Below are 20,847 nucleotides of genomic sequence, written 5' to 3' on the forward strand. Positions count from 1 at the left end.
GCAACCTCTCTGACCTCAGTGTTTTAAACCTTACACCACTCCATGCATGTGATTAAATGAGTGCTTAGTTTTGCATCTTCCTTATGCGCAGTATGCTTTACACAAGCACCCACACACCTATCATCCAGTATTTGTCAGTTGAGCAGACTCACCAAATTAGTAAGGCTATTTCTAATTTAACACGCTCTTTGTTATGGTAATGATGATATAAACTCTCCTGGTGTGACACTGCTGAGGTTTGATGAAATATTGCTTTTGTTTTTTCCCTGTTGAGTGTGAGCGACAGAGAGAGCAAAGACAGCGAGAATTTTTAAAGGGTATTTCAGGATGTAGGTTGCAGGAGTGTCGACACTGAGTTGACAGTGTTTTGACACATAATATACCCATTTCCATCCCTGTTATTTTATTTTATTAACTGTGCTTTAATTGTATTTACAAACAGCCAACATCCTCAAAGATACTAAAGGCTCTGCATTTGTGGGAGAGTAAATTAGTTGTGAGAGTTTCATTAAGACGACGTGACTACCGCTCCCCCTTCCTGAATTACTTTCTTTTTACTTCTGAGTTCTCTTTGAAGTGAAGGCATAATTTTTTCACAAAAGCTTAAAAGAGCACTAATTGTGTGTTATAAACTTAATAGTCTCTCTTGTGGGTTAATAATCTTTGTAAAAACTTTCTCTTCATCCATCTGAGGTTCTTTTATGCGTGTGCTGAAAAGCTTTTTGACGTGAGAACCAGAGTTACTGACGCTTTTTTCATCTCGAAGTGTTTCTCCTGCTACCAAACAGAATAGACAGGCAGGTAACCTGAGATGGAGCCCATTAGTATTTCACGCTTTGACAGAACAAAGTTTGACAGCTGTGCCTCCCACTTTAGAACAATAGAGCATTTGAACTGAAATATTTAGTTGTTATATTAAGATGCTATCTAACCCCATTATTCACTTTTCAGTCCAGGGTTTCATATTTAATGTAAATACTCTGCTTTGTGCACTCTTACTGTATTTCTCTAACTTTTATTTTCTTCCACAGCCATGTGAATCATTTCACAGGAACGGTGTATCAGAGTGTGCTGCTGTCTCAGAAACAGCCAGTAAAAACTCTCAGTATGGATGAGGCTGTTCAGCCCAACACTTCCCCTGCTCAGTGGCCAGGTAAATCAGCCTAACACAGAACACTTAGGATGAATCCCATTTAGCCCTACGCCTTCCCCTTGCCCCTTGAAACGGAGTGGTAAGGGGTAGGGGTGAAAACATTCCCCTAAGAAATGAGACGCCACTTAATTGCTGTCCATAGTCCCATATTGCTGATAAACAGTGTGTCATCAGAGATGATAATAAAGTTTCGACCATCTCATTCATACTGTGGATCTCCGTGTTGATCTTCTCCATGTATTGATACAGTTAATAGCCCTGGTTTACACGTGTACATAATAAAAACACAAAAAACTCCCATCCCTAGTAGTTAAAGATTGAATATATGAGAAGACACAACTGTCGTATTTTCTATAATCATTTATAAATGCTGAAAATATTTACATTTACATGCCTCCTTCCTCCGCTGTGCCATTTTGCAAGTGAAGTGCGTGGTGGGAAATTCATCATATCCCTTACTTTCAACTGTGGTCCTGAAAAATCTTTGTTTTAAGGGCTATGTAGCCCTTGGCCCTTAGCCCTAGCCCTTGATTCAAAAGAGAGTTGGGACACCTCTTCATCTGATGTAAACGTGCAAAAACGGGGGGAAGGGCTAAGATAAGGGCTAAGGGGTAAAAATGGGATTGCCCCTGAGAACCTGATTGTGAAGAAACTAAAGATAATTGCAGCTATTTTCAAGGCTTTCGTACATATGAGCATTTAGAAACTTCCCTGCCTTGTTGGTTATTTAGCTCCAACTGAAGAGAAAACTGCTGTGAATTGATTGTGAACGTGAAGTCCAACTGTCTGGTTCAAAAACGTTCTTTAAAGCCACAACTAACATGCCTAAATGTTCTGGTTGCAGCCATGTCATGGTTGTTAAAATGTTTTTCAGATTGAGTAGTTTAAAAGGTGTACCTAATAAATTGATATGTGGGTGTAAAACCAATGCAGTTGAGCATTTTCAGCATTGAGAAGCATCAGTACCCTCAGCATCAGCTGTTACCTGTCACTGCACTCACAGCCTTCTCTATTAGAATTGATATATGGGGTCAACAGTGTTCTCATTTATGTCACTTTTCCCTCATGGACCAATCAGAATCAAGAGGGGGTGGGACCACTGACATCAATTTGTCAACAACAGTTGCAGAGGAGAAACTTATCCTGGCAGTTGTCTTTCAAGGGTATAATTTTCATGTCTAAAGCTGTTGCTCGTGCCAGGAAATGATTCTCTTCCAATATTTTTTATTTGAAAATTTCCTCTAACAAGAGAAAGTGCTAAGCATTCAGAGCTATTTTGATACACTTAATGTCGATTACTATAGGAAGCTTATGAGTTAGGTGACAGCTTTGGTGACCTACCAACTGCAAGTGATGATGAGAAAAGAGCTTAAATTGAGACTGACTGCCCTCTTAGTTCACAAGAGACTTCATCCACAGACAAAAGCCCTATCATGAAAAAAGCTCAAAATGTTTATCAGAATTTAAGAACCCTCATTCACTTCTTGTAATGTCAAAGAAAAATGAATAACAGTAGTTTTTTGTAGGCCTTTCCCTTTAATTAAGAGGAAAGATTTTCCAGTGATTGCACAAAGGAGAAAACAAGTTCTCAAATCTTTAAAAGTTCTACAGATGTTGTCTTTCAACCTTTTTTACTGTCTTCTTTCTGTTCTAACTTTACCTCTGCCACCTTTTCTAGGTATCGCATCTCTGATTCGCTTGTTGAGCTCAGCAGGTGAAGAGAGCCAGCCAGGCCTAGCTATGCTGCTCTGTGAGATCCTTACTGCCGTATTCCTTAGTCTGTTTGTTCACGGCTTGGCCACCCACTCCAGCAACGAGCTGTTCCGAATCGTGGCCCACCCCCTCAACAGCAAGCTCTGGGTGATGGTGTTCGGAGGGGGCGCCCGCACACCTGTCATAGAGAAGCTTGCCAGCCCAACAAGAACACCCCCACCAGGTGAGGAGGGATTAGTTTAGCTGATCTAGTTTTCTCTCCAACAGCCTGCCTGTCTCTCTGTATGGGGTTTTTCTTCTGGAGGTGACCCCGCAGCTAAATCAAATCAGTCCCGCTAAATTAATTGGGTTCCAGTCTGTAGGTCACGGTGAAATCCATCAACCTATTAGCGGAGGCGCAGGTTCCCTCACAACTTGTTTGTGCTTCTCCCTTATGGTTGGCAGAGGAAACCTGATGTAATGCTGCTGTAACCCCTGCTTATTTGAGAAAGTGTAGGCTTTTCAAACTACTGTTTTCTATGTTTTATATATCTCAGTGTTCAAGGCTGATGTAATATTCAGCAGGAAAAAAAGCATGTCAGGATTGCAATATGTGAATATGTACTAGTTGTTAGGGTTGTGATGGAAGCTGGGTTTGTATGCATCAACTAAAACAACATTTCTTCACACCTTAGCCTCACCAAGCGGCTCAGACAGGAAATCCAGACGGTTCAGGCTGCTGTCGTCTCGCAGTGGGTCAAGAGAGGAGTCAGGGATCGAACGGGAGGGACCATCCAGTCCTAGGCATATCCCTGTGGTGGAACAAGAAGCTCCCTCCATCTTTAAAGAAAGATTCATTCCTCCAGAGCTCAGCATTTGGGATTACTTTATTGCCAAGGTAACCAAGATTATAAAAAATAAAAGCATCTTTCTTTGATGTTCAGTCGCTTTCTTCCTTCAGTGAGTCAAGCTCCTTTGTACTGACTTTTCATTGTTTCTTATGTTGGGCTCATGTTTAACACTGTAAAAACATTTTGACAACATTAAGGTTCAAGTTGATGTCTCATAGACAAACTCTATGTTTTTAACTCTGATAATAATCAGATGACAGGCAGATGTCTTATTCGTTGTTGTGTCTTTTAGCCTTTGCTGCCACCATCAGAAAGCAGGATTGAGTATGACTCAGAGGAAAGTGAAGGCAGTCAAGATGAGGATGAAGATGATGAATTTGAAGATGTGTTTGACCCTAACTCTCCTCAAAGAGAGCACTCAAACTACAATTCATACAGGTAATGACAGTGCTTAGTGGATAATAACAAGAAGTGATTGATCCTCACCTTAGTTTATGCTACGGTAAACATGAATGGATTTATAGCTGTTTTTCATTCACTTTGTGTTCATTAGTCTTCAAATATCACTCCACATTCAGTCTGAATGACATTTACATACGCAGTAGTTTATTACAGACAGCCCTGGACCTATTTGGAGTGTTCTCTTCATGATTTTAATCTGATTTCTGATGTTTTTTATCTCCTCCCAGTTGGTGTGTGATGCGTCTGGCAATGGTTCAGCTGGTGTTGGTCAACCTTAAATCCTTTTACCCTATGGCAGGATATGATCTATTAGGTAAACACTAAAATACACCACATACCCTCTGTTGTACTAACACCCAGGATTTAGACAAGTGCCATCCCATTTCTCTCAGCCTGTCTCAGCTAATCTCATTTCCCTCTTGTTTATGTGTGCCTGCTTCCATTAACCGCAGATCTGCCTGTGGGCTCTCCTCTGTGTCACGCTGTGCTGAAGACGCTGCAGCGCTGGGAGCAGGTGCTGCAGAAAAGGCTGGAGATTTTTGGAGGCCCGCCTTCCAAATACATCTCCACCCACCTCCACGATGAATCAGCCACACCTGGTCCTGCCCTGCTGAGACACAAAGCTCTGTTTGAACCATCCAACACACCATTCAGGTACCGAGATTATTATTTTTTTTTTTTTCTTAAATATGAGGCAACAGGCCAGTATACCAGTAAAGAATGATGAGCAAGGTATGATTTTTAAAGATGCTATAATCTCATTTCATGACCACAAGTGCAGCCACCGCCATCACCAATTGCACACAAACTGATGCAGTTGAATTGAAAATAAATTTGGTGGTTTGATTTGCTAAGCATGCAGGGGTTCCTAATGACACGGACCAGGTTGGCAGCACTTTTTAACATCTTGAATCCCTCAAAAATCATAATCCTACATTTAAGGAATGGTATGCTTCAAGTTAAATAGATCTATTATCTATTAGAGTTCTGGTTTGATAATACAATAAGATACAATAAGATTTGACAATAAGAATAGATGAGGCCTCTTAAACTGAATTTATCCCTCTTTTTGCCATATATATGCTCTCAGAGGACACAGTAATGTACTATTCAGCAAATAAACTGTGTGGGGTACTGATTAAATCAAATGACAAGTCAATTCAAGGCAACATGTTACAAGGGAGCCATGAACTGTCAATCACAGATGAGCCAGTTCTAAGAGATGGCTCCTTGTGTGAATGTTTGGAGTTGACTTTATGTATTTTTGTTGTTGTTTTAAAGACATAAAAAAGGCAAAATGGTACCAAATGAAGAGCCATTTGGTACCCAATAGACTTGTTTTTTTACTGAGCTGTCCCAAATCATCTTGACGTCCAAAAAGAGCTGCATTTCCCATCACTCTGACAAGCTATGCTTTTTGTTTACTGTTGGAATGCCCCTGATCATTTCAGCTGATACGGTGGTTTTTAATATGTGCCAGTACACACAGTGCATCTACATAACCGATCTAATTTGGATGAAGGCATCTCAGGTCACATTTGTATGCAGTTTGGGCTATCAGAATCAAACCATTTTCAGTATGCGTATAGGTGCAATAAAAATCTGTTTAATTCATTGTAGAAAAAAAAAGGGAAAGTGACCGGCTGATGTGGGCAAAGCAGCTTTTGCTGGCAGTGGGTCTTCACAACTGTCAACATTACTGCATGCTTAAACCTCAACTACAGCATCTGTAACTGGACAGATGGCAAACTCTTCCTGGTGAAAAAGATGTACAAGAAAGAGACTCCAGGAAAGACTGAGTTTCATCTTCTGGTGGCACTGTAGTTAATATATGCCTATAGTTATATTCTTCACCTTCTAGTCATAAATTAATCCTAACACAATGCTGTTAAATTGTTAACAGATTGCCATGAGCACCATTTATATCAGTAAAGCACATCCATACCAGCTAAATGTATGTACATAGATTAAAACCTTTATCCTACAGCGGATGTGACCCCTGTAGATTTCCTCTCACAGTATGCTCTGTAGAGCTTTTAAGTCCATAGAGGAACACCAGTAACTGTGCATGTTTTTGATGTTTTTTGCCTAAAGCCTCAGATATGTGGGGTTTCCAGATCAGCACCAATGGGCCTTGTGCTTCAATGAACTGATGCGACTGATTTAATGAGCATTAGCGTTAATATGCAGGAGGTGTTCTATCTCTTTCAGGACCAGCCACCCGTCAGCGCTGCCAGTAAAGCGTCTGTGGCAGTATCTGGTCAAGCAGGAGGAAGTGCAGGAGACTTTCATTAGGAACATCTTTACTAAGAAACGGGACCCAAATGAGGTACGCAATCCTACACCATGCTAAAATTCGCATGAACTAATTCCATTTTGCACAGCTGGCACAATGTATTAATTGTCAATGAATAACTCATTAACTACTTTATGATAAAATCCTGGCAAACTGCATCATTATTGCTTTTACGTTCCCTTTGGCTCATTTGTGCTTCCTCTGTGCCGCATACCAACCACATGTAATATTACTGCCTCTAGTTGCATGTTGATGCTTTCAATGTATTCAAATAATTATTCCACTATGTTTGATTAACAGCACATTAATTTCGTATGTGTGTGTTTGACTGCATGGTTCATCACTGGTTGTTGTTGTATGATGTGTGTTTTGTTCGTGTGTATGTTTGTGTCACTACCCTGTGCTGCTTCTCCAATCATTAAAGTCGTGTGAGGACCAGACTGACAGTATGAAATATTCAGGGATGGAGGAGACAGGAAGCCATCAGGTACTGCTGATTTTGATAAATTGACTTTCTGGTATTTGGCTGAACATGCTAGATACCAAACTTCAGTTTTGATCTCATTGTGTCTGCAGTGCTTAAAGTTATAATAAAAAGGGACAAAAGTGTTAACAAAGGCCCCTACACTTGTTAAAATATTCATTCTTTGGATTTGTCTGTTATCAAGATTTTTTTTATTTTTTGCCTGCAGTGTCTGAGCTGTCTTTGGACCAAATGAGGCTTTGTTATAATGAGTGTGGATTAAAAAAGCTCTTAAGTGGCACTGATATTAGAGAAAATACTCACATTGCTCCAAGCCCAACCAGGCCTGAGCCTGGATATGTCATCACATCATGTGACATGCATTTTATGAGTTGTGCCGTCTCAAAGTCGGCACAACAGAGAAATACACAGACAATATGACAGTAGCTTTACTCACTTTAGTGGCTTATTTTGATTCTTTAGGTCAGATATGGCCCTATAACATTCATCATGTCTACAATCATATGTTACTGAAGTACACCTCTTTGATCTGTACCTTGGCCTAGGAAGTGTACAGTGCTTGAGCACGGTATAGCACACTCACACAAGTCAAACAAACTAGACTTCAGTGGTCAGGCATGTTTGGGTACACAACAGATTGCCTAGCCCCCTTGAGCCCAGTTCAGACCAAAGCAGTGTTAATTTTGGCAGCTATTTTTAATTTTAGTCTTAGTCTTAGTCTTTAAATGAAATCCATTTTTGTTTTAGTCACATTTTAGTTTTAGTCTAGTTTTAGTTGATGAAACTCAAAACATTTTAGTCTAGTTTTAGTCCATAAAACATCCTCACATTTTAGTCTTTACTTTTAGTCCAAACATAAATTTTATTTTGTCTAAATTTGGTTCCAAATCATGGTAGTGTGTTCCATGCACCCTGTCAAACCTGGAGTCCCTGCTTTCTACAGCTGAGAGGCAGAATAGCTACATCTGCATTTTTTCTTGACAGATTTACCCACACTGGAAAAATAAAAAGGATTTTGGATGTCAGATGAAAACTACATTAAATTTTAGTCTAGTTTTAATAATCTTGATGTTTTAGTCACCACTGATCTATTTTTGTTAGTCTTATTCTAGTTTTTGTAATGAAAAAAAGGCTGTCAATTAACATTTTTAGTCATAGTTTTAGTTGACAAAATTAACACTGTACCATAAATCCAGGATGAGACAAGTTAGATCATTCAACTACTTGGGACGGGCCGCACTCTAACTTTCTATAGGCCTCCATCTGGAGGAGAGAAAGCGTCGTTTCCATAGCAGGGATTCTCACTGTCACTCAGTTTAAATTCTTAAGCTACTGCACAATAAATCTATCTCTACAAGAAGAACAGATGATATGATGATATGCTGTGGGTTTGTTCTTTTAGTATATAAATAAAAATGATGAATTTAGTGTCTCATGTAGGGGTGCTTGGTTTTGGCATTTAAAGTAGAAAAAGAGCGTCAGATTTATTAGGTCACATCTTACTCCCTTACAATATGTGGCACAGATCAGAGCAGCACTCTGTAGGTGGTGTCAATTATTCGCCAAAATCGTGATAGGCTTATTGAGAAAGCAAATACTACTTTTAAAATTATAACACAATTAATAGATCATCCATCTCTGCTTTCTGATAACTCTGAATCATTAATATTAGTTTCCAAGAATCGGCATGTAGCAGAAACATGGCATTGTTTTATCTGAGAGTTTTTGTTGCATGTTCACAAGAATGTGTGATGTTTGTGTTTTTAAAAATTCTTCTGATTTGTCCGGACCACTGAAGCTTAATATGCTTCTGCAGATGTTGAGAAATGTTTTTTAAAAAAGAAGAACCCTTCATCTCTGTACTGTACTGTGGGCGGTTCACACTGCACCAGTGATCATAGTGTGCCATGTGTTTGCCTACTGCAGTACAACAAAAGCTTAGCATGTCACATGTAATCTGAGGAACATCAAGATTGTTATCTTGACAGAATTACAGTATGTGTATTTTCTAGGCCATCAACTCTATATGTTCCTGTCAATGCTTGATATTAATCTTGCATTTAGCTGTCTAAATATTCATGTCAATGGGAGCCATAAATCTTGAATCACACTGTAAACTGATGCCTCAAAGAGGTTTTCTAATCTTTTGGCTCTCGCTGTGCAAGCTGCCACATTGTAGCTTTTCCATTTGGTCCATGTTAATTAAGCCAGTCTCTCAGAGGAAGAGCTATGAAGCTGAATTGCTTCTGATTAATGGTCCCAACACTGTCGCAGTGAATCTACGGCCCACAGGGATTATGTGCCACGTGAAAATGGCAAACCACCGTATTTAGATTTCTGCAAGTCAAGTTTTCTTTTATTCCATGTGACAGAAAAAGACATAGTGTTTTCCTCTTGAATAAATGCATTAAAGACTTTAATTCAATCTTGTTCTCAAAGGATGCCTGTCCTGTTTTGAGTAACTGTCGCATCAGAATGTAACAGCCTCATACAATATGAAGAGCTACAGTATAGTCTACTCTTCTCCTGCACACATCCCATAGGACCTTTATGTTACAGACTGTATGCTTTATCAAGAAATGTGGATGTTATCAAAGGAGTGTGTCTCGGTTGTATGTGCTACTGCGGCTGTACCTAACTACCTTTACATGTCCTTAATGTCCCTGTAAAAGCACAGAAACTGAGTGCAAATATTGTATAATGTGCAGAGAGCAGAGTTAGTTCTGTATTAGGGAAGGAAATTCTATCTGAAATCACAGCTGATAGTGAGCAAAGAATGAAAATTCTAATATTTCAGCAGTAGTGATTGAATCTCCACTTCTCTGTGCAGACTGAGTCAGATCAGGGCTCCCCTGGAGGAAAGGCACGCATCATTCACAAGGAGTCTGACATCATCACAGCCTTCGCCATCAACAAGGTACAGCTTTTCACACAGATGTCAATGAGCAGCACACACAGTACCACTGGAAGCTGTGCCGTTACCTTGGATTTTTCTCCTTAACCAGTAAATATAATAGCCTTTTTCACACATGCAATCTCGACGTAACCTTCTCAAAAAATGTCTTGACTTTCTTGTTCATGCCTGTCCCTCACAGCAAGAGGTTTTCCTGCAGGTTGCCTGAAAGGCAATGGAGGGTTGGAGGAGGGGAAATACTAGGGGGCTTGCAAGGGAAAATCAGGGTAAAGAGCTCTGTGCAAGTGTGAATAGGTCTACTAAGAGTCTAAATTATCTTCTATTAATGTAATCCAGCTCTTCTTTTATCTATTTAGAAAAATGAGCAGCAAAAAATCTGGAATTCTTAAAATTTTAATGAACAAAAAGAGACTTGCATTCATGTATTTTTTGCATTTTCACAAAGTGTACGCTGATAATGGTTTATGTATGTACTCTGCTGCATACACAACAGATAATTAAACAGAATATTTCAGACAGGGTGCATGGCGGCAGTGTCTCATCTGCGTCATGGCTTAATTTTTATTTCAGTGTGCGTGTAAACAAGTCAGGGCTTTCAAGATGGAGGCTATTTTTCCATGTGCATTATGTATCTTTCGGCCATAAAAGACAGGAAAATGAGTGATATGTTTACCTTGTTTTAGCAAATATGTGTGTTCACAGTAGTACAATATGTTTGAAACATGTTCCTTAATGACCCTGATGAACGCCACAAGCCAAAATTCATTGGTCTAATAAAGTTGTTCTCCAAACTTCAGCTTTTGCTGGAGCTTTCTCTTTCCACATTGGTAAAATGTTACTGGTAGCATAAACACAGTACAAGTACACTTAAGGCTGTTATTTTTCAAAGTAAAGGCTCAGTTTTGCATTTTTGTGGAGATACTCAACTCATATTTCAGTTTTCACATTTATAAAGAGAAACAAGAAAAAATAACAAAAATGAGAATGCATAGAAGGTGTACTTGATGTTGAAAATTATTATTATTGCAAAAGTTAATGAATGGCAAAGAGTCACTCTTTGGAAACAAATACTATTTCTTCTATTTCAGGAAATGTTGCTCCTTTAAATCCTCAAGATTAAGTCATCTTTCACACATTTCTAACCCTAACCCTTTGGTTCAGATTTATTACTCTCATTAACTTCTTCTCTCAGCACCAGCAGGCAGCTATTTAAGCTCTTAAAAACCTACTTTACCTACTGTGACCTACAACACAGCAGACAAACAAAATGGCCATCCGGCTATTTTAGCAGAGGTGGCTGTTCAAACAAAAAGCCGGATATCTCATGCATTGGAAACCCAAGATAGACCACAAAAGTAAACACATTTTCACTCTCTGGTTGTCAGACAAGAAACAGTATATTGAATGTTTGCTCCGAGTGTCAACTGTTGGTACCGAGTTTCAGATTTTAACTTTGTAAGTTGATGCCTGTGTAAAGTTTGCTTCAGTGACAGAAGAGCCCTTATGTAGTGTGCACAAAAACAATATTTTCCAGTGTTGTAAAAACAGATGCACAGCAAGACGAAGAAACTGAAATGTTTCATTCTAGGTTTAAAACTGTGTGAATTCATACAGAATTTAAACTATTAAGTTCTATGTCCCAGCTTCACTTTGCCAAGTGTTTCTCTTAAACCTCAATAAGTTTAAAAAGCATAGTTTTGCTCAATGGGATATTTTTTACACCACACAGCTCTAATGATATCAAGCCAGTGTTGTCTTTGTTTTATATAGGAGATGGTGCAGTCTGTGAAACTGTATCGCTATTAGTTAAATTATTTATTTTTGCTGGACCTTCTCAATGAAAATTACACCAATATGCTCCTCAGGTTATCAATAAGAGCAAACTGCTGTATGGATTTTAATGGGTGTGCAACTCTCTCTTCATTTTCATCTTTCCACAAACATAGAGCCTCACCCTGTTTCCCTCTCTGTCACCCGACTCACTGTCTCCGTCTGTCTCCCAGGCAAATCGTAATTGTTTAGTCATGGCCTCCACCCATGACATTCAGGAGCTGGATGTGTCATCCATCTTGGCCACACAGATCTTGACATGGATCGATGATGACGAGGCTGAAGCCAAAGGGTAAGAGATCAATGTGGATTCTGTTTGTGTATTTGTGTGTGAGTACTTCACTTGTCATGGCCAACAGCTGTGAGAGTTCAACCAGAGGATCAAGTCAAATCTTCACCCTAATACCAGTAGAGTATAGAGAGTGGGTGTGGAACAGTTTGATAGCGTAGGATGCATCATATTGTGTTTGAATCTGCAGTCTAATCTTTGTGTTCGTGTATGGCTGCTTTTTGAGATATTATTATAAGATGTCAGAACTGGTTTTTCTCTCTGTCAGGATGCATTTTTCTGATTTTTTTGCAAACAGACTGTAAATTTTAACACTTTAAACACAAATATGTATTTATAAATAGGATTATAATGCTGCAGTTTTGCTCATTTTTTAATTTGTCTGTTGTTTCTGGAGAGTTAGTCAAGTGTTCCCTGCTTAAATTTTCCTGAACTGAAATAGCGTTAGCTGAAGCACAAGGTCCCTCTCAAAGTCCAGGATCCATCCTTTGTAGAGAGGATCCTTCTAAGTTAGATCCTATGGAGGTGAGGCAACCCAGCGGCAGCAGAAATAAACATGGAGATGGTACTGGCAGCAGTGTTGAACAATTTTTACACAGCGCCATCTAATATGCTATCATATCATCATATTATATATAATCTATAATAAAATTATCATATTCATCATATAGAATAGTTATGTTCTATGGTCACATATTTATGGTGAAAACGGGACAAAACTTAGATTTAAAAGTGTATTGAGCCGTCAAGGACCTGGCTTCCTCCTGATATTTTTGAAGAGAAGAAAAAAGGTGCACATTGTATTGTGGGTAATTGCTGTGAGCGGAGGATACATTTGTGCATCCTTGAAAATTCTCTGTTTGAAGCACTCAGTCCTTTGAAGAATTTTGAGGATCCTCGACATTGGATCAGTCCTTCAACGGCATTAAATGACGTAGTGTCCTTCAAAAACTGCATTCGAGGATCCTCCTTGGCAGTTGTTTAATCTCTTAATACACAAAGGACTCGGTTTTGCAGTACAGACTGAGTTTATAAGGGCTTGAGATGGTATAACAACAGAGTAATGGGACACACTATCATGATGCAGCTGAATGATCCAGATCTCTGAAAAGAGACACAATTCTCATCACTAGTGGCGAAAGAATGAGTCAACATTTCATCCTAAAAAGCATTTGACTGAAGTCAAGTCTCACCCTATTAAAAACAACCTGGTTTAGATTTATAGTCTCTTGTAGTTAGTTCATATTAAGAAAAGATAAAAAAGTATCAATAGCAGCTGCTCAGTGCTCTAAGTAAATTTCAAATGACTTACTTTTTTACTTTAACTTGAGTACAGAAGATTACTCCTTTAACTTCTACTTAAGTTTATTTTATCTAAAGTAACTTTACTTTTATTTGAGTATAATAGTCTAGTACTTTTTCTTCCTCTGCATTTGACATTATCAATCTGTCTCTACAGTGTTGGTGGGGATGACTTTCTGGTGATCCATGCACGTGATGATTGTGCCGCCCTCCACGGCACCACGCCGTACACTCACAGCAGCCTAGGCACACCCATCAACATGCCGTGGCTGGGAGGTCTGCAGACGGGCCGGGGTGCATCTGTGGTGAGCGCTAAACCTGAATTAGTATGTGATAATATTATTTAAGTCATTTATTTGCTCTGCGTCTCTCCTGCTGCTTTAAATGATCTATGATCTCTGCCTCACACCAGAGGGCCATTCAGGTTGTTTAAATGGCTGTTAACTGCATATTGCTTTCAACAGCTTTCAAGAGCTAAATAACCGGTGGAGTGGGCCAGTGCTTACACAGACTGTACAACAGAGTCAAGCAAAGGGTCTGGCTAATGAATAGATGTAAAACATGGCACGCTTGGCTGTAGAAAAATGTTTGGCCTTTTAAGTAACGTATGACATTTATAAATACAAGGGATTTGGTCAAAGTAAGGCCTATAACAGTATCAAACAACTACACACATTCAATGTGGTACAATATGATACCATACAATACACTTTATTTCTATTTTTATTTTTGTTCTTTCTTGCACTTATATTTGTAAAAAAATAACCAATATTTGCAGTCATGCAGTTTTAATGCTAAGTTTTTCTTAATAACAAACAACTTCAGCCTTGTTCCCTAAGAAACATTTGCTTTATAAGCAGGTAAAATAATAAAACACACTGACTTAGGTATAAGGGAATTCTAAAATAAATAAATACAAAACTAAAATAAAGGACACTGAAAGTAAAACCGACCTAAAACCATCATCATACATCAGAAATAGAAATAAAATGCTTCATACTGGCTTTTCAGGTTGCTTTTCAGGAACAACGACTCATTTGTTTATAGATCTCCGAATAATTGTGTTTGTCAATTTCATCATCAGAACATTTGCAAAACAGGCATCTGAAAACTGAAGCTTACTAACTGTTCACTAAATTACCTGATGGATCTTTACAAATTATTGATGTCTTGATGTTTGCCTAGTACCCTAAACATCTAAATATTTGACTTACAATATGAAGCAGATCTTCTTTGTAGTTCAGCCAAACCACAACAAACCAGCACAACAGGTCCCTGAAATTTCCATCATGAGCCATTTGATGATTTCCTTTGGTTTTGTAAACCCTTTACTCTATTTTTGGATTAAATTGATGCTGTTTGCTGCTCTGGATCTTGCTCACTTAGCGCATAAAGCCAAACCCTCAGAGCTGTTTAAAGAATAATTATTATTAATAAGTCATCTATGTATGGCTCAGTTTGCCAAAAGCATCATGGCTGCTAGCATTAGCAGGAGTAAGATGTAAAGATGTTGCTGACTGCTACTTCTTAAGAAACACCAGAGTCAAACTCTCCATCATTTCTGAAGCCTTTTTTTTATCAAATGTAAATGTGTGTTAAAGCTGATCCACTGAGCTTGGGAAGTTGGCGTTTGCAGCACTGAGAGAGGTTGATTTTATTCTGGCATCTTTGAATTGAGTGCTTATGAGTCATGTTTGTTGATATTAACCAGCTCACTCATTGCTCTTGATATGCAGACTAGACAGTAAGATCCTCTCTGAGTACTAATTATTTTACCAACCAGTCACACTGAATGTTCAAGGTTGGAGCAGAATAAAAGTAGAGGCAATCATAAATAAAATCTTTTGCAGACATTTCTTTTTTGTCTGCCTTTCTTGAACACCAGACAAAATAGCAACTGAGCTACAGTCTTATAAAAGCTTAAGAGATGCTATATGATTTAACTCTTTTTATGCTGAAACACAGATTGTATGTTTACTCTGGTGTACTTAGTATGATTACCTTTAAGTGTTTCACACTTAATGCAGATCACTGTGTATATGTTGTAGCACTTACCCAGATCAGACTAACATTTATGCCACTTACACTTGACCTTTAAGACGCAATTAAAGTGTTTATATAGCTCACATAATATGTCCTTTACCAGTAGAGTGCTTTGCTTAGCTGTCACAGTAAGGGATTATCTGTGTCCTGTGACGTAAATATGAAATTACAGCCATGTGATAACTGGACTGGTGAACTGTCTCTGTTGAGAGCTGCTCTCTGCCGTTTTATATGAACAGCATCCTTGATCTTTTTCCTGCCCCTTTCCCAGTCTGTCTCACTTTTGTACCAGTGTTCAGCAGATGTTCTCCGTTGACAGCCATTAATTTTCTAATCTAGATAATGGGCCATCATCTCTAGTGAACCATCAGGCTCACTTTGAGGCCTTGAATGGACTTTATCGGAAATCAAAGTCTAAAAATGATTTATTCCTATTGTGACACATATAAAATAGGTTTATGTGAGAACCATGGAGCAAGAATCACAAAAACAATCAGATTGATGCTTTGTTCCTTTCTTTTATTCTATAAATCAGCCTAACCTGAGCCCAAGTTGAGGACAAACTAAGCCTCTGATTCAATCTTGCAAAGCCAGTGGATTGGCCAGAGACCATCTCTGTCATCAGGCAGATCTATCTTGCACAGGGTGTCCACAGGGTCTTAAAGATTAAAGTTTATAAATCAATTCAGCCATACTTAAAGCTTGTAAAAATTAGCACTGATGGTGAACAGCTGCCTGTCAAGCTTTTGTTATGTAGGTTACTCCCTGGGGCTACACATGTGTACCACATCACATGTTTTGTTGCTGTGATTGACCGGTAATTAGTGAGACAGACCGAACATTCATCCACTCAGTTGAAGGGGAAAGTTGTGCTTCACACAATGAAGGCCATCAGTAGAGTGCTTAGCCCAAGCTCAAAAGTCATTCAAAAGTTAGAAAAAAGGCAGCACATCCCAAAATCCAAGTTATGGAGGACAGAACAATAGCATTTCACTGGTTTATTTGGCTCACATCACATAAAAAATGCTTACGCATTTTGGCACAAGGCCTTCTTAGAGTCCTTGTTGAGCAGTGGGGGCTGGCATGTCAATCAGTTGCCAGTAGAGCCGCCCTCATGCGCTTTGTTTAACTTCGTCATTAAAATAGTTGTCCTTTTACTAGTACCTAGTAAGGTAGCAAGGCAGAAAGTGGTTCAGACTCTATTTGTTTGAATCTTTTGCTACATACTCTAATAAAGTAGTGTTTAGTAGTAGTAGTTTACTGTAGTGTGATCAGACTCCACCATCATGTGTAAAAAGAAGTTTTGGGACTCTTACCGAGGGTAACACATCAGCAGATGATAGATCCTACATCCTGACTACTCTTGTCAGCTGTTCAAATGGAGAAAGAGGTATGATAAAGTTTTCAAATTAACTGCTTTGCAGTTAAAGTTGCAGAGCGATCATAGGCTGCTGTATATGTGGCGGGTGTGTGTTTTTGTTCCAAGAGGTTTTGCATCATGTTTTAAATGTTTTATTCCTCTGGGTTGAGATGTCCTGCTGCAGTCTTTATGGCTGCATTCCTGACTGCATGTGCTCAGCCTGCTGGCACAAGTAGACAATGGGACCATGTTGAAAGTGTCCCACTATTTTTCAGCTAAATTCAACCACATCAGAAACACCACATGCCATGAACTCATCTGATCTGGATAGTCAGCTGGTGGGTGTGCGCAGCAAGAACTTGTCAGACTGCTGTCTGTCAATCCTTTTTTAAATATTTTTGCATTTTCTCTTACAACAGCATGCACCTCAGATTTGTCTATTTTTCACATTTGAAGAACATCAGCACCTGTTATCTGCACTTTTTGCACATGGGCTGATGAGTCTTCACACTGCCACCATTGCCAGATACCAGTGTTCCACTGATGCATTAGTGCATCATAGGATTGTGCCTGCAATTCCTAACTACGACCAATAAACAAACCACAGTATGGCAAACTTCAAATGTGAGCGAAACTTTTTTTTAAGAAGAAGAAAAAGAAAATGAGGATCCACAACCTTTTATGTGCTCTTGGTCTGCACAGTAAAAAAACAATCTGTCATGTGAGATAACATTGCTCCAAATTGTGATAGTGATATAGAGTTAGTCTGTCTTTGTCTTTCTGTTGTTCTTAATGTTTTACACAATGAAGTTTGCAGCCTGTCTCTCCTGATTCCGAAATAAATCCAAAAAGTGTTGTTGTTTAACACAAACTGTGCATGAGTGAATCTTACTGTGGCAGACAGAAATTCATCTGACTGAGTCAAACAAAGTGAAAGCATGGCCATTATACCCAGGCATTCCTCTCACAGTTACATTTTTACACATGCTGAATGAGTGTTAGTTCAGGAGAAAGGTTCTTGTTCAAGATGGCAGCTTGATTTTGTGCTTCAAAAAATTGTACAAAATAACCCCTGAAAATATCTCAAATAATACTGAAATACGCCTCAACCAAAAATACTGATGAATGGAAAACACAAAGGTGCCCTAACCAGAGAAGCTCCCCAACCCATGACTCCCATGAAGAAGATCCAGCTGGAGACACTAGCCAGAGAATACTTGACGAAAAAATTTCTGCTTGTTCACATAACATATTTGTTAATCATTTCACTAAATTCAGGCTTTTATATTGTTTTTTGCTCTCATCAAGATAATAAATAATTTGCCATTAATTGTGCAGCCCTAATGTGCATTCAAAATTTGACTCATCTTTTATGCCTGAGTACAGTAGGACATTTAGAATATGCATAAGAATTCTCTAATTAATGAGGAGAAAGTCTGTCTTTGAGAATTGACTATGAGGGCATTTAAGTCATTAAATAAGACTTCAGCTACACATTCAATGGCTTTAAAGACTTGGTCTTTTTTGTTAAAGTCCAATCATTTTTGAAAGAAGCAAATGCATCTACAAAAGATGAAAAAGCAGCCCGTACCCTAACAGATGGAGGAAGCCCGCAGTAAATGTATTTTTTATGTGTACTGTGTAGTTACATAGCAGTGCGCTTGTTCATTGTTGTAAAGTTCGGCTTTTGACTGTGATGAAGTTCAGCATTGCATGTTGGCTCACAAGAAGTCATCTCCTCCTCCTCTTCACTATTCTTCTTCCAGATGATCAAAAGAAACATCAACAATGTGAGAAGAATGACCTCCCATCCTACTCTGCCCTACTGTAAGTACAGCTCTGATGTCTGCCAGTAGATTAGAGGAGTAGCTGCCTCATAAAGGTGCTACCAGACTTCACATTTCTGGTTTTAAAAGGATCCTTGAGGGGATGATTACATCACCCCAAAGTTTCTCTTGTTTTAGATATTTTTATAGTTCTTTTTCCCCTGGTCTCAGCGGTGCTGTTGGTTTAGGCACGGCTGAGTGAGCGCTACATATCACAACTTGTTTTTCCCAGTCAAACAGCAGAGTGGGGGTTAGGTTGTGAGGTGTCGTGAGAACCACTTCTGGAGCTTGACGAAATAAACATCATCATTTATAGATAAATAGATTATTTTGGGGAGTGGTAAAGAAATGCCAAAACCTCATGTTGGGACTGGAGCGCTCCTTGAGATGCCAGTAAGCAGAATTTAAGTAATATTTTCTGACTATTTTCAGACCTGACGGGAGCTCAGGATGGGAGTGTGAGGATGTTCGAGTGGGGTCATTCACAGCAGATCATCTGCTTCAGAAGTCCGGGAAACTCTAGAGTGACCAGGATACGGTTCAACCACCAGGGGAACAAGGTCAGAGAAGTCACAGTCACCACACAGACTGAAGACTTTGAACACCACACAGAAGTCAAACTATTTTTGCCTTTGTGACATGACTGCATTGTGATTTAAGCCTGTCAGATTCAGCAACATTTTCACACCTCGTTTTTCAGTGCTGCCGTTCAGGCACGAACCACAGCAGGGAGTTTGGCTTCAGCACACATTGTTCCTCAGCTGAGTGATTTGAGTGCACTGAACTCAAGGCGCTTGCCTTAAGCTAATAATTTTCTCAGATCTTGACTCTCCTGTCCCAGTACTAGCTCATCTGCCTGTTCTGACCAGAAAAAAAGAGAAGTATGCTTGTCTAAAAAACATGCACAGTGTTTGGATTCAGTTATGTAAGAGACTTGGACTTGGTGCGTGTTTAGGGAGATGATTTGAGCACAATCCAAATTACCTAAAGGGGAGTGAGGGAGGGTTGTCGATGAAGGAGGAGCACCTGACATTTTGTGTTTCTTATGTTAAGTAAGGGATAATTTTAGCTTCATTTCAGTAAAGTCTGATGTCTGCTCTGAATCTTTTCATGCAGTTTGGTATCGTAGACGCTGATGGAGGTTTAAGTCTCTGGCAGACCAACACAAGTGGGAATGCACCCAAACCCTACCTGGTAAGAAAAAAAAACAAACTCCCTGAGCTGATTAATGCACTGCTGTCTTTCTTTTTTGTTTTAAGTTTTTGTGCCTAGACCTTCCTTGTGTCCTCTCGCCTCCATCCTGTCATTCTCATTTTTGTTTACTCCTCTCCAGCTCCTCTATTACTGTCACTATTGCTAACCATCTTCTTTGTTTCTCTCTGCCAGACGCTGCAGTGCCACAACAAGACAGCTCACGACTTTGTCTTTGTGGGCTCCTCCTCCCTCATCGCCACTGCGGGTCTCTCTACAGACAACAGGTAGAGGAGAGTTTTGTCTCTATTCGTCTTTGAATGATTTATACTGTTCATTAAACTTTAAATTAAATGTTTTGTCTTTTCAAGTCAGCTCTTCTGTGCTGCACAACAGAGATAATGATTTCCTCTGATTGAAAAAATCAAATAAACATTAATTTTGTCATTTTAACTCCACAGAAACGTGTGTCTGTGGGACACTCTGGTGACTCCAGTGAACTGCCTCGTACATGGTAAGACAGACATGAGAAAGGATTCTGTTCTATTGTAGCAAACATTTCTCATTTGGAAATCAGCAGCAAAAATAGTTTTGATACCAAAATCTTTCAAGGTGTTGGTTTTTAAGTTTTTTTTAAGATTTATTTTGGGGGTTTTATGCCCTTTTTTCAAAAGGACTTGTGGCTAGAGCAGAAAATCACATTGAGAGAGTTGTGAATAACATACGGGAAAGAAGCTGTGGGTCTGATCTGAACCCGCTCGACCCCCCTGTCTTGTGCACAAAAGGCACAACCCACTGTTAGGCCAGTGGTGCAAAACTTGGCAAAGCCAGTGGATTGGCCAGATTGTCATCAGGCAGATCCATCTCACAAAGCTTCAAGCTGAAACAATTGTAGCCGGTCTGAGAATGAATTGACCAGTCAACATCATTTTAGGAGAATGAGGTGCCAGAGTTTAGTCTTACTGCTAGTGCCAGTAAACAATGGCGTCCAGAGAAGCAATTAGAAGCATTTTTTTAAATATTATTTTGCTTTTATTTAGACAAAATAGCTGAAGAGAGACAGGAAATATAGAGAGAGAGAGTGGGGAGAAGACACCAAAACAGCGGAAAACAGCGCAAGGACCCAATTCCGTCTCTGGTTTAATTATATGTCC

General features: G+C 39.2%; 1 protein-coding gene across 4 annotated transcripts in view; it reads left to right on the plus strand.

The window, feature by feature from the left end:
* The window catches only part of LOC121510100 (dmX-like protein 1), a 78,383-nt gene that overhangs the window by 50,162 nt on the left and 7,374 nt on the right, over window positions 1-20,847 (plus strand). Inside the window, exons 34-49 of one of the 4 annotated variants that reach the window (XM_041788001.1) lie at window positions 1,032-1,153; window positions 2,832-3,089; window positions 3,541-3,743; window positions 3,989-4,134; window positions 4,386-4,471; window positions 4,611-4,812; window positions 6,370-6,487; window positions 6,879-6,941; window positions 9,769-9,855; window positions 11,856-11,974; window positions 13,431-13,599; window positions 18,443-18,503; window positions 18,935-19,062; window positions 19,619-19,696; window positions 19,889-19,980; window positions 20,155-20,207. In XM_041788001.1, the coding sequence (XP_041643935.1) occupies window positions 1,032-1,153; window positions 2,832-3,089; window positions 3,541-3,743; window positions 3,989-4,134; window positions 4,386-4,471; window positions 4,611-4,812; window positions 6,370-6,487; window positions 6,879-6,941; window positions 9,769-9,855; window positions 11,856-11,974; window positions 13,431-13,599; window positions 18,443-18,503; window positions 18,935-19,062; window positions 19,619-19,696; window positions 19,889-19,980; window positions 20,155-20,207 (1,985 nt within the window). The remainder of the gene's footprint in view (window positions 1-1,031; window positions 1,154-2,831; window positions 3,090-3,540; window positions 3,744-3,988; window positions 4,135-4,385; window positions 4,472-4,610; window positions 4,813-6,369; window positions 6,488-6,878; window positions 6,942-9,768; window positions 9,856-11,855; window positions 11,975-13,430; window positions 13,600-18,442; window positions 18,504-18,934; window positions 19,063-19,618; window positions 19,697-19,888; window positions 19,981-20,154; window positions 20,208-20,847) is intronic. The other 3 variants (XM_041788002.1, XM_041788003.1, XM_041788004.1) reach the window with 3 other exon arrangements.

This window comes from Cheilinus undulatus, linkage group 5 (assembly GCF_018320785.1).
Source record: "Cheilinus undulatus linkage group 5, ASM1832078v1, whole genome shotgun sequence".
NCBI lineage: Eukaryota > Metazoa > Chordata > Actinopteri > Labriformes > Labridae > Cheilinus > Cheilinus undulatus.